The sequence below is a fragment of the Bidens hawaiensis genome, unplaced genomic scaffold (genome assembly GCF_021521415.1).
Source record: "Bidens hawaiensis isolate Kalapana, Puna unplaced genomic scaffold, B.hawaiensis_p1.1 tig00025332_1, whole genome shotgun sequence".
In the NCBI taxonomy this organism is placed as follows: Eukaryota; Viridiplantae; Streptophyta; class Magnoliopsida; order Asterales; family Asteraceae; genus Bidens; species Bidens hawaiensis.
The window spans coordinates 257,538-272,898 of record NW_027494036.1 but is presented as its reverse complement, the minus strand read 5'-3'; the positions used below and the strand labels follow the sequence as shown (position 1 = coordinate 272,898).

At 34.4% G+C, this 15,361-nt stretch overlaps 1 protein-coding gene and 1 pseudogene across 2 annotated transcripts; one reads left to right on the top strand and one right to left on the bottom strand.

The window, feature by feature from the left end:
* The first annotated feature begins 576 nt into the window (after nt 1-576).
* Nucleotides 577-2,013, top strand: LOC143571286 (glutathione S-transferase-like; annotated as a pseudogene). The gene is made up of 3 exons (XR_013142071.1): nt 577-723; nt 815-858; nt 1,540-2,013. The product of XR_013142071.1 is annotated as a glutathione S-transferase-like (transcript).
* A 6,582-nt stretch (nt 2,014-8,595) lies between these two features.
* Nucleotides 8,596-10,370, bottom strand: LOC143571301 (uncharacterized). The gene is made up of 2 exons (XM_077056762.1): nt 9,675-10,370; nt 8,596-9,606 (listed from the first exon to the last, which is right to left on the bottom strand). Exons 1-2 carry the CDS (start codon nt 10,248-10,250, stop codon nt 8,596-8,598), a joined length of 1,587 nt encoding a protein of 528 aa, XP_076912877.1. The 5' UTR covers nt 10,251-10,370.
* Nucleotides 10,371-15,361: the final 4,991 nt, after the last annotated feature.

Sequence of the window (15,361 nt, the reverse complement as noted above, 5' to 3'; positions counted from 1 at the left end):
ATGTGAGGGGTGTTTTTATAATTTAGAGAGTGATTTAGGGTGTTGTGAATGAAGAGTTTTTATATTTTAGAAAAAGTAGTGATTTTTCTGTATATTTGAAAAGTTATTGTTCATCTCATATAATTTTTTAATATATTTTGAAAGTGGTTGTGAGTGAAGGAAAGAGAAAAGGTAATGATAAAAGATATAAAAAATATTATTTAATTGAAACGAAAAGAGAAAATAAAGTGAGTTTTACTGGAATTTTTTATTTGAAGACAGGAGATGAGATGAGAATGCTCTAACTACATTAATTGTTCTTCATTTAATTAAATAATATTTTTGGTGGGTTGATTATATTGATAATTCGTTAAATCAAAATGATAAATTGGTTACTTAATTTCCCATTGAAAGCCTTTATTAAAATAGTGACAACTCTAGAACCTTCTCAAAACAAAATTCACTTGGGTTTCTACCAACCACACCCTTATTTATCCTCTATATAAACCCTCTAGGCCACTCCACATTTCCTCACAACACAACATTCTTTCTTGGCTCATCAACCCCTCCCCTTCTTCCGACAATCCAATTATCCAAATGGCTATCAAACTGTACGGTGCCGTCGGCTCAACCGCCACTCTCCGAGCTAAGGCTTGCCTTGCCGAGAAGGGCATTGAGTACGAGTTCGTTAATGTTGACATGAGTAAACAAGAACACAGGAGCCCCGAATTCCTATCCCGTAACGTATGCAAAAATGAAATTATCTTATTATATATTAGTTGTATTACATTATTTTATTTTGTATAATAATGATGATGTTTTTGCAATTCCGCAGCCGTTCGGTCAGGTTCCGGCGTTTGAAGAGGGCGATCTCAAATAGTCTCAATTCTCAAATTGATTTCAATTTTTTTGTTCATTTTATTCAATTTGACGTCAGATTCGGGTAGCTGAAAATTGATTTCAGCATCCGATATGTACAAAAATTTTGGATATGGATTCGAATATTGAACCCAATATATAAGAAAAACCCAAAACATACTTTGTATAACTTTTAAATATAATTTACAAAATAATTAAAAATTTAAAATAAGTATCCGAATCAAATTATTAGGGGTGTGTAAGGATTGGTTTGAGTTGGTTTATAATCGAACCAAAATACCAACACTTTGGTTATTTGAGTTTTTGAAAACCACCAGGTTTTGATTTTTCGGTTTCTTTTGGTCTTTGGTTCTGATTGGTTTGATTTTTCCGGTTTTTTCATTTGAGCTTAAAACAAATGAGTAAAAAAATTGTGATCCAAACAATGTATTTGGGCTAAATCATTTTATTAAAATACAACTAATTAATTATTAATTGAATTAAAATAATTGAGTTACATGTTTATTAAATTCTTAAAATGAAAATCTGTTTGATTTTGGTTTTGGTTCGGTTTTTTGGTTTGTTAGGTTTCGGATTTGTTTTTTTTGTTTTCATGAGCACCCTACGATACATATTCGAAGTTTGGACATCAGAAATTTCACATAATTCCGGTTCAGAATTTCGTATTTTTCATCCTTTTAGATGATTGATTGATTGTTTTGTTTTAGAATCAAGAGCGATTACGCAATATCTGGCTCACACATACGCGGATAAAGGCAGCGACCTGATCATCAAGGACCCAAAGAAGATGGCGATTCTGGCGGTGTGGATCGAAGTGGAGTCGCAGAAATTCGAGCCGGCTTCATCAAAACTGGTATGGGAGCTAGTTTACAAGGCGATGTTCGGGATGACAACCGACGAAGCGGTGGTGGAAGGGAACGAGAAGAAACTGGAGCAAGTGCTTGACGTGTACGAATCGCGGTTGTCCCAAAGTAAGTATTTGGGCGGTGAGAGCTTCACGCTGGCGGATCTTCACCACCTCCCGAACATGAAGTATTTGGTGGGGACGAAGACGAAGAGGCTGTTCGACGCGCGGCCGCATGTCAGCGCGTGGGCTGCTGATATTCTGTCCCGTCCTGCATGGGTCAAAGCTACCACCGCTTAGTTAGTTCTTGACGTGTGACTACGAGTGATATTTTGTATTGATGGGTACGTATGTGTGACGTGCAATGTTTGTTGCCCTCTTAATCTCGTAACAATAAAATAAAACTTCTAATGTTTGAAATTTGTTTATGATGATTTTGGAGCTTGTTGAAAATAAACTTTTGAGAGTGGATGCATGTGTCGGGGCGATGTTTTCTTGATCTCGTGAAGTGGTTTTTAAATTTAATAATAAAGTGGTAGTGGTTTTTTAATTTAATAATAATAATAAAGTGTTTGAAAATAAACTTTTGAGTGATAAGGTTAAATTTGTCTTCATGTTTGTTTGATTTAAGAAAACAAAAGGTTCATCACCTCGCGTTTGCAAATATTCGAACTAGGGACAAACACCGTAACATTAAACCGCTAGATTCATGTTTGTTTGATATAAGATAATAGTCAATGATTAACCGAATTCTTTTAACTTCATGTTCAAAACATTTTGGGAGAGTGGGTCATCAAATATTATCCTAAAATTGCCCTATACTTTGGAAGAGATTTCAATTTTATCTCTCAAACTTAATTTCAAAAGTGTCATTTTCTAACTCATCTTTGATCATGCGTTAGGAAATCTAACACGTTTTAACGATGTGCTAGATTTCCTAACGTATGTCAAAGATGAATTAGTCCTTCAAACACATGGTTAACGACGTGTTAACATCAAACATATAGTCAAAGACATGCAATTAAAGATATGCTACTCTTTTGTTTGTTTTTTTAATATTATATTATTATAATTCATTTTACTTATATTTGAATTTTCTTTTATAACTTCTAATATAAAAAATTTTATATTATTTTGAATATATACCGAAAAGACATGCGTATTTTTATAATGTTGACAAAAACTTTATTTAAAAACAGTGCAAGGTCAAATTTTATTAACATTTCTATATTGATTTGACACGGCTCGAGTTGAAGTAAGTTTATGTCGGTCCTTAGATAAAATAAGTATGTGTCGACGGTATATTCGAAATAATATAAAAATTCTTATATTAGAAGTTATAAAAGAAAAACCAAATATAAGTAAAATTAGTTGTAATCTACCTATTCTAATAAAGTAAAATAATTGTAGACACTTGTCATCTTTTGGTTAATTATCATAATTTTTTCCCTCTAAAACTAATATACCCTAATATATGTAATAGATCTATAATTATTTACTTTCCTTTTATACTCTATTTATATTATATCTATATATTTTTATAAATATAAATATTAACATATTAAATACTATATATTTCAAAATTCTTGGTGCATTCCAAAAATCAACAAAAAATCATGTTTCTCAATTCAAATGTTATCATTCACATATTATACTATGTATATTGCAGAAGATTGTAAAGAAAAACAAAACTCGAGTATGCTTTCATTTTACAAAGCAATTTTCATTTTACAAACTCAATCCATTTATCTATTATTATTATTATTGTAAATTGTCATATAAATTTATAAATTATAAATATATGCTTTAAATCTATCCATATATTTTTTCGGTAATTTAGTAAACTACATATATGTTAAAATGTAAGGATGGTATGTACGAATCGCTTTCAGACATAACAAAGTTTATCATACTTAATTTCTTAGTTTTTTTTAACAATGATTATTTCGGGTTTTTTTGTGGAACTTAAATTTGAATTTATGAGTCAAAAGTTGGTAAATAGATGGTTTGGTACAAGTTAACAACATTTAGGTCAAAATTTGTTACGAGCCAAAAATAGAAAATTTGAGTATTTATAAAAGTTTGAGAATGCAAATAGATTTATCGTCAAATTTGTTATGGGTTCAAAGTGTTGACTTGAAAATGTCAAAAGTATGAAAGTTAGAATTTTAAACATGATTCGGGCTTCCAATTTATTTTTAAGGGCATTTTTTGAAATAATCAAAAGGTTCGGGATTTGACAAATTAACTATTTTTCCCTCGGCTATTAAAATTTAAGAAAAAATTGCAAACACTTTTGGCATGCCACCCCCATGCCTATCAATGATTCTAACTTTTATCAAATTTGAAATATTTATGTCAGCATTAAATTTTTCTTCAATGGTGATCAAAAAGTTATATGGAAAGCATGTCATGCTAACTATGCTCAAATAAACAAAATATTTAGAAAATTGAATGGGTTAGCATGTTATTTTCTATGTTATCATTATGATAATGTCGAGAAGCCCTCTGAAACTTATCAAAATATTTTTCATGGTGTATTATATATGCTATATAATTATTTGCTTTACTTGTAATTTTATAATTTGAATTATCTCATGTGTGACATGGGCTCTAAAACTAGTAATATAATATTTAAAAAAAACAAACAAACGGCTAACATATCTTTTACTATATGTTTGATGCTGAAACGTCGTTGACCATGTGTTTGAAGATCTAACTCATCTTTGACCATGCGTTAGGAAATTTAACACGTCTTTGAGGACGTGTTATACTAAGACTTCGTTAAAGACGTGTTAGATTTCCTAACGCATGGTCAAAGGTGAGTTAGAAGAGGATATTTTTAGAATTATTAAGTTTGAGGGACAAAATTAGAATCTTTTTTCAAAATAGGGCCATTTTAGGAATTTTCCCTCAAATGGTTCATTTTTGGTAGGGAAATATTTTACCCGGTTCACATATTGTGTCTATTTCTATTCGCCTTGAGCCTTGTTTTAAAGGATTTACTTGTAGCTCCTAATCTTACCAATAATCTCCTTTCCGTTACTAAACTTACTTCCGATTTACCGGTTGATACTTTGCTTGTTGATACCTTTTCAAACATTCAAGACCAACACACGAAAGAAATTGTTGCACGGGGTACCAGTCAAAATGGTCTTTACATTCTTTAAATGGTCAACAAGTTTCGTTGCCGCTGCTTCGCCACGTCTTCTTCGAGTTTCGTTCGAGAGGTGGCATATATAGTCGGTTAGGTCATGTTTCGTTTGATGTCGATAAATTGGACCAGTTATGCGTTACTTCTTTTACCTAAATTGGGCGTTTGTCTTGGATTTTATGGACCGGTACGGTAAAGTTAGCGCGGCTGACCGAGTTTTGACCCATTAGAGTTACACCTTGGATAACGAGCATGAAACCCGCTTAAGTTAGTTAATCGGGTATGACATAAATTAACGAGATATTATGGAACGGGCTTTTGGAAACAAGAGATGGGCTTGGTGGGTCATATCAGCTTAAGCAATCATCTCTTCCAAGATTCCACACCACCACTGTCGCCGCCCTCCATCGTCGCTGCCGTTGCTGTCCGTGAGGTCTACAACACTACCGGCCACTCTCCTGTGCCGCCGCCGCTGTCTCTTGACCCCAAACCACCGCCGCCTCTCCGCCATTGCTGTCGCGGCTACTGTTCAACCACCGCCGCTACAGTCCACCGCCGCTGCCGCTGCCTAGTGCACCGCCACCGTCGGGTCTCGTTTGTCACATAGCGTTGCTCGTTAACTCTCGGTGTCTCGACCGGTTATTTATTAACCGAGGTAAACTTAAATATAATTGGTTTATAATAATTATATTAGATGGGTTGTTTATCTTACTGTGCTCGTGTGGTTTTGTAACCGGGTTCTGCCGGGTTTATTTTCAGTGCTGATCAGTGGCGGACCCAGGATTTTTTGCCAATGGGGTCCCATATTTTCGGTGTTCAAATTTTTCGGGTCGGTCGTTGTTCAGGTCGGGTCGAGGCGAAGAACATAATAAAAAACAATATCATAATAAAACTTTCTTTTCAATCATCACTACCTGAACGGGTCAAAATGGGTCGGGTTGACACATAAACACTTTGTTTTCTCTTTCTTAAACATTTTTGAGATAGAACCTAGATCCACCCTTTCATAAGCATGTGTTGAAAACCATTAACTTAAACTAGTGAAAAATAAAACTGATATTTTAAAGTGTTTGAATGTTTCTAAAGAAAACCATGCATAAAGTTGAAAACAATGATATGTATTTTAGAGGTGTTTGAATGTTTCCATCGTTATCATTGCAACATTAGCAATCAAATGATTGATTAACACTAAAAATTAACACAAAAAACCAAAAACTGAGCCTTGTAAGACTTGAACCCATGACCTTTCAAAGATAAAACAAGGGACTTTCCACCAGACCACATCAACATTAATAGTATAGGTTCCAAGTATTAAATCTTATGGGGTCCTCAAAAAATTTAATATACCGCTTCTAATAAATTTTTAAAAAACATTGGTGTCCCGGGACCCCGATCCACACTATGTGGGTCCGCCCCTGGTGCTGATTACTCGTTTTATTCCGCTGGGTATATATTGATTAATTAGATTAATTAATTATTCGACATATTATTGAACCGGGTTTAATAATAAATTTTTGACTGATCATCACTGAAAAGTGGAACCAACAGTTTGTTCCCCGTATCAATTGTTTAAGATTTATCGTTTACCTTGTGATAAACATAATAAATGTGCTTTCCATGTGTTGGAATTAATTCATCGTGATTTGAGGGGACCCACACTCATTCCATCAACCAATGGTTATTTATATTATGCCGCTTTCATTAACATTTACGTGGTTCTATCCCCTTGAAGCTAAATCAAAATTCTATAATATTTTGATGACATTTTTACCTTTTGTGAACACTGAATTTGCACGAAAGGTTAAAGTTTTTCTTTCAAAGTGATGGGCTTCGAGTTCACAAATAATCATCTCCAACGGTTATTTCAACATCACGACATTCATCACCGTCTTTCGTGCCCTTAAGCGTCTCTGCAAAACGGAAGTGCCAAACATAAACATTGGCGCATCACCGAAACGGGCCTTGCAATGTTGTTTAATTCCCACGCGCCAACAACCTTATAGCTAGAAGCGTTTACCGGCCACATATATTAGAGCATTCTCATCGAACCCCTTATATTATGTGAGGGGTATTTTTATAATTTAGAGAGTGATTCAGGTTGTTGTGAGTGAAGAGTTTTTATATTTTAGAAAACATAGTGATTTTTCTGTATATTTGAAAAGTTACTGTTCATTCTCTATAATTTTTTAATATATTTTGAAAGTGGTTGTGAGTGAAAGAAAAAAAAATAATGATAAAAGTTATAAAAAGTATTATTTAATTGAAATGGAGAGGAAGAAAATAAAGTAAGTTTTAGTGTAATTTTTAATTTGGATATAGGAGTTGGATGAGAATGCTCATATTAACGGTCTACCATGTAACATCCGTAATATTTGGTGAAAAATAATAAGTGGGCTCTAAAATGCCATGGACTTAGTATTGTTACTTATATGGACTTATTATGAATATGATGGGCCTAGAATCGGAAATAGACCTTGAGGAGTCCATGTGCATAGGCACATATAGAGCCATAGAGGTGTACAAAACAGATTTTTTTCCGAAACTGAACCGATTTGGTCAAACCAACCGGTTTAGGAGCTTGAAAGGTAGAACTAAACAACTAGTCCAAGTTAGGTCGGTTCGCTTTAGAACTGGTTTTCCCTCAAACTTAAAACCGGTTTGGTAGATCAGAAGGGGAACAGGTCCCAGAATCGGCGGAAGTTAATGTACCGTCGCAACGTGACGGCTACAAAACTAGTTTCAAATAATTATAGATTACATCTTCTTAGCAAATAGTTTTCCCAGCATCCAGGTTCATAATAATCATCTTCTCCGTCTTTTTCTCACATAAAATTTGCGCCATCCACAGCGGTGACACTAAACGCCCTTCCAGTTAAGTATACGTTTACAACCTTCCGTCGCATTCTAACACCAAATTGTTGGAAAATTGCCATGAATTAAAACCTTGTGGTTCTCATTGCTACATACATTTAATAACGGACTTGGATGGCCGTCAAGGCAATTCGCTGGAGTAATTTCCACGTAATGTTGTCATAAGTAAAATGTTAACAAAAATGGATAAATACGCAAGTAAAACTTTGGACGGGATAAATATGCATTTAAGAATAGTTTGTAGAGGGGACATACGCAATTGTTGCTTCCCAAAATCGTATTCTCCATTCTAAAGACTAGTTTGTGTAAGCAAGCTAATCGAGTCCTCTTCTAGCCTGGTAGAAATATGATTTACAGTAAGTTCATCGTCTCCAAACATGTTTGTTATATCAGTTCATGATGTTTTTAATTTTTTTAAAGTCATCGTTTGCTTAATAATGTTTTGTTAAATGTATCTTTCATCATTTGTTTTTATAAAATTTTGATGTAATCGTATGTGTCATTTGTATTGATGCTGTTTGGTTAAGTGATGGTGGATATGTAGTGAGTGTGAAATACATAATTAAGCTTTAAAAGACACAAATAAGTGAAAGCTTGATATAATAGATGCTTGTAGCTTGCAAAATCGCTTTAATGATCTAGAAAGCAAGTGTGCAAAACTATAAGTCGACTTCTAATGTTTTATGGATAAAGCTTATTATCTTGATGGTGAACTCAACAAATAACCGCAAACTCGAACAACATATATGTTTTTTATATATATCTCCAAAATACTTATCAAACTTACCACTGTCATAAAATCAAAAAGTTATCTTTTTTCCCTTCAACAACCAACAATCTATCTAAGTTATCAGCAAGATCCATAATCTCACAATAGAACTGATGTGCTATCACATCTGTTGGAGTGAAAATCTCTATGTGCATCGCAACTCGAGACAAAACTCATTTTAGAACGAACACGCCTACGGGCCCCATCCTCCGGCCGTCTCCTTGTCTTCTTTGGGTTCATGAGTCCATTCTCAAGAGCTTCCAATGCCTTTGTGGTCAATGCACGGTTCCTTCGGCTCTGTCGTTGACCATTAGCAACAGGAGTCGACGAGTCAATCTGGTTGGTGGTTGGTTCAGATAAAACCGATTTGTTAATATTGTCATCATCTGAACCGGGACGCGCTCGAGGCTTGTTTAAGTCAATCACTGTCTCAAAACACGCAGCATCTTTCATGGCTTCATCTTCACTACTAGTGTTTTCGTTTTTTATATTATCAGCAGGGTCAACAACAGTCAAACTAGTGAGCTCTTTGACTTTAACAACCCCAACCAAATCGGTATCCACAACTGTACATTTCATCAAATCTAGTTCATCGTCCGAGCCTGCTGTCACATGTGGCACGACCAACCGGTTCTTGTCAAGTTCGGGTTCAAGAAGGCGCGGTTCAGATGCAACTTTATTCAACACTTCAGTTAATGACTCAAAATATTGACTTCCTTTGACCAAGCTCCGTCTTGAAAACTTTATCACACCAGGTGCAAGAAACACAAGATTCTTAGAGTCTTGAAACGCATAGTTTATAGACTCTTCATAGTGCCACCCTCGAGCTACAAGACGAGGCCAAACGGCTGCCCAGAAGAACTCTTTTAGCCTTGGTTTGCTTAGTCCAATCCGATCCTTCAAAATATTAATAATTTCTTCTGTTTTAAGAGACGAGCATGTAGATTGAACTTTTTTGCTTCTTAAACGCGTTCGGGTCTTGATAGTAAGGTCTTGTTTTCCTTTGCCAATGGCTACTGCTTGTACTAAAAGGTCTAGGCCCATTGAATCCCTTAAACTAAATACATACTTCTCAAATGTAAGTTTTCCCTCTTCAAACATTTTAATAACCTGCGAGAAACCATATCTTAATAACTGATATTTCTTGAATAAGTGTAATAAAGTAAACATCAAAGTACCTGTGTCAAACTAGCTTTACATTCGTCTGTCACATTAGAAAGTAAGCGAGACAAAAGCTCGTGCAGTCTCCAGCCATTGAAAATCTTTTTTCCAATGCGAACTCGTTTCTTCCGATACATTGACCATTTTTGGTGTTCACTGCTTTTATAAAACTTCCCATAGTAATAAGATAGTACATTTGGCAGCCCTTTATTCCCCATGAACTTGTTCACAACGCGAAGATTCTTCCCAAATATATATAAACCAAGAATAAAGCTATCATGTTCAATCGCACTCCAAGATTCTTTACTTGATGAGAAAGTAGCTGCAAGCAAATTGTTGTCTGTTCCACAACTAAAAATACCAGATTTACCCTTCACATGTGCTTCAGTCTCCATGGTTTCTTCCTTGCTCTTATATACCTTCATGAGCTGGTACCGCTCGTTTTTTGTCATTAAAGATGGGATCTGTGCCTGATATTCAACACCAATCCGCATGGTCTTTTGTGGCTCCCCAAATATGTTACCACCAGCAGAATGCTGTTCAGAATGGAGCCAATCGACACGTTTATCAACGCCATCAGTATCTTTATCCATCTATCCACAACCAAACACAAAAACATACAACTTTGTTAGCTTCGATTATCAATCAAAACATGATATATGCTACATTTAAACAGGAATCTAACATAAACAACATGATTTCATCATACAAGGGGATAAAAACTACCACCCCCAAAAATAAATACCTACTTGCTTGTCACATCATATGGCCCGCTTTTGTCAGTAATCACATCAGTCATTTCTTTTCCGATCAACAAATCATACAAGCTGTATGACCTTTTTCTCTCTATCATACATTCCCTATGATTCTCAAAATGACCCGTTTGACCACTTTCGGTCCTCTACGATAAAGCTATACGGGTCGTATGACATATATGTGGTGTCTGGATAGCACATAAGTGGTGTTTGTATAGCAGGGAAAAAGACTAAATTTCCCCTCAAATTTGATGCGATTTAGATATCTTTGATCCACAAAACAGATTATGTTAAGTTTATGTTGAAAATATTTATTATACTCAACAGATTATGATGTTATGTTCTTCCATTATTAACTATAGCAGCATAAAAGAATTAAACATAAGATCCATACTGAACCAAATAACACGAAAGAGTTACGATGATGAAAAATGCAAGAAACAAAGACATAAACATGTAGTTGATGATCAAGAAAGAAGTAAACCTTTGAAGATGGGTGTGTGCGTGTTCCAAGTGAACAAGTTGTTCTTGCGATTGCAGAAGGACGAGAGAACCCAAACCAAAGAAAGAATGTGTTTGTGTTTTAAAATAAAAAGAGACGACTAATCGGCTTTTGTTTGGGTCGATTTTACGAGTTTTGTGTATTTGTGGCACTCCGCGACACAAACATATTTGTGTTCATGTTTGATCGTTTAAAAATAAGCATGTTTATTTTCGTGTTTTCTTATATTTTATCATTTAAAATTTAAACAAGCAGTTCATCTAAAGTTTAATGAACATAATTGAAGATAAACGAGTGTTAATAAGCGCGCTTAGATGAATACAAACGAACAAATGTAAAAAAATTAGGTCGATGATTCATCCAAAATTGAATATAAATGAACGAGTGAAATAAACACAAACTAGTTGTTCACGTTTATTCGTTTATTAGATGAACGAACATAAACGAGTTTTTCGTCGAACAATTCACTAAATGTACAATTCATTTACACGTTTGACCAACATTTACTAAATATTTTTCTTTAGATTGGATTAAGATGTTGCTTGACCAATTATTTGTAATAATTATTTAAAATAAACATAAGAAATAACTAGGGATCAACATGACGATAATGATGGTGGCGCTGGTTCGAAGACAATCGGGGGGGGGGGGGGGGTTGTAGAGAGATGCAGAGGGGGTGTTATGGGAGTGGGAACTGCGGTGGTGGTAAAAGAAGAAGACACCGACAGGCATGGCTGTGTAACTGCCCGTATCGAAATCTGAACACTTTGCAACGTGGCACAAACTTAATGACTTGGCTTATGAATAGTAAGAATATGTGAGTAAACATAAAGTTACCATTTAATATTTATAAAATTGCTTCTAAATATATATATATTTTTAGATTATAGAGGAACACATGATATATCTACAAAGTTTTAATCTTCTTCCTTCAACCCAACTTTCCATTTTAATAACTTATATAATTATTCCTAAACCCTTGTTTTTTATGACTTTATAATAATTATATATAAGAAAACTGAAAAAATAAAAAATTTAAAGATACTATGAACAGTAGTGCAATTTAATGAAGACTTGAGGGGTCCTCCCACCCACGTTTTTGTTAAAGTTTCACCACTAAGTATGAGAAAAATTATGTTTGTACGTTTTAAATTTTTAAAAAATAAAATTAATTTTTTTTAATTTAATAATTTAGTGTTATCATTTAAAACTCTAATGATAACCACCCATATTTCCCGTCCTTATAATATGTCACTCAATCCTCTTTTGGTGGGGTGACTCCCACAGAATGCACCCACCGGTAGATCAAACAAATGAAACTACAAAAGCCTTTGTTTTAGAGTAGCTTAGTTGACACCTTGTTCTATGAGATCGGTCCCTATGTGATACATAAAGCCCAGCTATAACTTAGTCCAGTAAAAGCCCAATATGTTACCATGTATCTTAGTTCCGGTAAGACTATCCTTTTTTATTAAAAAAACAATCTCTTTTCTTCATATATATTATACTAGCTTTTAGCCCGTGTGTCACGTGGGTTACTTTAGTTTTTTTTATCTAACTATACTAATAAACTAAAATAATGAGGATGATGTGGCAGTCTCACATTCATTCTTGGCCTAATCTTTTTTTTCATTCATCCAATCTATTCATGGGTGGGTTATTAGGCAAAACCATTTTGGCAAATGAGTTATAATTTTCTTCTAATTCTCTAATCTCCCATCTCATTGCAACTGCATTGACCATCGACCGATTACATAATGACCGTACTGCTCTGTGCAGGGAATCAATGTAGTGAAGTATTAAAACAAACTAAAAACCATAATATTACAGCAGTGAAACATGCATACCTAAAAAATTAACTACATCATCAAATGCTAGAGTTGGCAAATTAGGAAGACAATGATTAGTAAATGAATTCTTCGTAAAGATGCTATCTCGCACTGCTAAGAACATACCCGTGTAGGTGTAGGCCCGGACCAAATCAATGCCTATTAAAAATGGCCCGTTTTGAGATGAAACAAATTGATACCTTTTTAAAATAGCCCAATACATTTTTAAAATGGCCCAATACCACTCCATAATGGTTGCCAATGCTCAAGATGGTGATTTGATATACTTAAGCATATGTTGGCTTGACTTTCAAAACGTCTAATCGGGATCAAGCATTTGTCCGCTTCTTTTGCTATTGACGGTAAAAGCAGGATTAGTCGACACCACCGTAATATACATGAAGATGCTTTTAACATGTCTCCTCACCCATGGCTCACATTTAATCTCAGCCGCTGCCTATAATAGCTAAACATAATTACATTATATTATTTGAAAAACAAAGTGATAAGGCAGAAAAACAAACAGATTTAGAAAATACCATATTCCTAGATCCTCTTGCTTGAGCATTTTCAAAAATTGAACATGTAAATCTTGAAGCCACTTTTTCTAGCATTTACTCATTGGTTTTATGCAAACAAAAAAAGACTCAAAACGTCAACTATGGTCAGTTTTTACAATTTAAGTAACTGAAATAACCGACACGTAACCGAAATAACTGACAACCAAACTGAAGTAACTGAAATCCGAACCCAACCGATCCAATGTTTGTTTTTGTAAAAACCAAATTTCAGGTTCGGTTTCGGTTTTACATGTACCAAAAGTAAAAAAATGGAACTGACTTTTATAACCGAATCAAACCTGTGAAAACCAAAAAAACTGACTTTTACTATTGAACTTATGGATTATGATTTTTTTTTATTGTTAAGTAATTTGCAAGAAATTAATAAATGGTATGGTTCCAAAATTTAATGTGCAATAATCAATTAGTCAATAATTAATAAAAGAAATTTAGGCCAAAAATTTCAGGCATAGTCTCATTATTTTGGCCATATTTTTGAACCCAAAGATTTCAAGCCCAGATGGCAAAACTGAAGAAACCAAAACCGAACCGAACCCATTGTGAAAACCGTAATGAACCGAAACCGAATGGTTTTCAAAAACACAAAAACCGAAACCTTCGGTTTTTGGCTCGTTTTGAGTCTAAACCGACAGATTTCCCCCCCTACAACTGACTAAATGCTTTAATTATAACTCACTAATTATTTACAAAATGCTTTTAAAAAAAGGGAAAAAAGGTAATTATAGATCAAATGAACCATTACCCGACACACCAGTAATTAGTATTTGAAACGAACCTTGGTGAGTGGAGAAAAGACCCGCAGCCCGTGCCATATCGGGCTGAAGCTTTCTTCTCCTATGATTATGTCCATCAAGACGTTTTCTGCAGCTTCGTTTTCCTTCATCAAATTCTTCTAGTGAATGAAATCTACAAAATAAGTTACAAGTGTTAGTACAATAAAGACTCCATGGTTGACCTTTAATAGTCAAATTAGATACCTTTCATGCTAAAATTAATGAAGTATAATCAACATGAATTAAGCATTTTGTTTAAAACAATAAAGAAAGAAAAAATGTTCATGGAAGCACTAAAAATGGCAATTGTTTTATTTTATATTTATTTACAATATAGAGCATAACCTTTTGAAGTACACTGGGCCACATACTTCCACCATGAAAGTTTAAAAATAAACATCCAGGTGATCAAAAAAAAAATGCTAAAGATTTACAATCTTGATTTACCAAAATAACTACTATCTTGATTTCAAAATCATAGATATTAAACATATCAAAATACAGAATGGAAAGATTCTTACCTCAATATTCATATGCAAGCGGATGTCTTTAAACGCCTCACCAAACCTGACCCGGATTGACCCAACCCGACCTGTTTTGATGTGACATGTCTGAGTCGACCCGACCAATATGCGACTACTTCCAATCTCTCTATTTCCATTTCAGAAGCTCAAGAACCGCGCTGCTCATTGCAAAATACAAAATCATGTTTCTTTGAGTTAAAATGTTGTTTAACATTTGAATTTGGGTAGATGAGTCAAAATGACATGAACACGAAACGTGACCGTAAGTTCGACCGAAAAGGCGGAACTAACCCGAACTCGTTTGGATTAAACCCAGACCCGCGAACTTCGTGTTAGGTTTGTGTTGTAATATTATCTAAGCATTAATATGGTAGCAAAAGCTAGAAGCTAAATAATATATAGACCGAACCTGAAGTTCATTAATCTGAGTGTTCATGGAGTCAACGGTGGAATATAAATGTTAACCTGACAACTAAGCAGCCCTCTTCCCCCATTTTGTACGCGATGGTTAATGCATTTGAATGATCACCGACTCTGCAATCTTCTTCAATCAAAAGATCATATATCTCATCAGAAGCTCTGAGTCCATCTTCAGCATCTTTCATGAATACTTTGTTGGCATCATCCAAATAACTGTTTCTAATAAGTTCACCTGATCATAAATCACAATAATTAAACTTTAAACTATCACAACATAATTTAAAAAAAATGTTACATGTTTCACATAAATTTGTTTGCAA

What these genes read in the sequence shown, in the direction of transcription:
- LOC143571301 (XM_077056762.1), bottom strand. Translation starts at nt 10,250, where the DNA reads ATGGATAAAGATACTGATGGCGTTGATAAACGTGTCGATTGGCTCCAT. An exon ending in GTAAAGCTAGTTTGACACAG is followed by an intron (nt 9,607 to 9,674) that starts GTACTTTGATGT and finishes GGTTTCTCGCAG; the next exon opens with GTTATTAAAATGTTTGAAGA.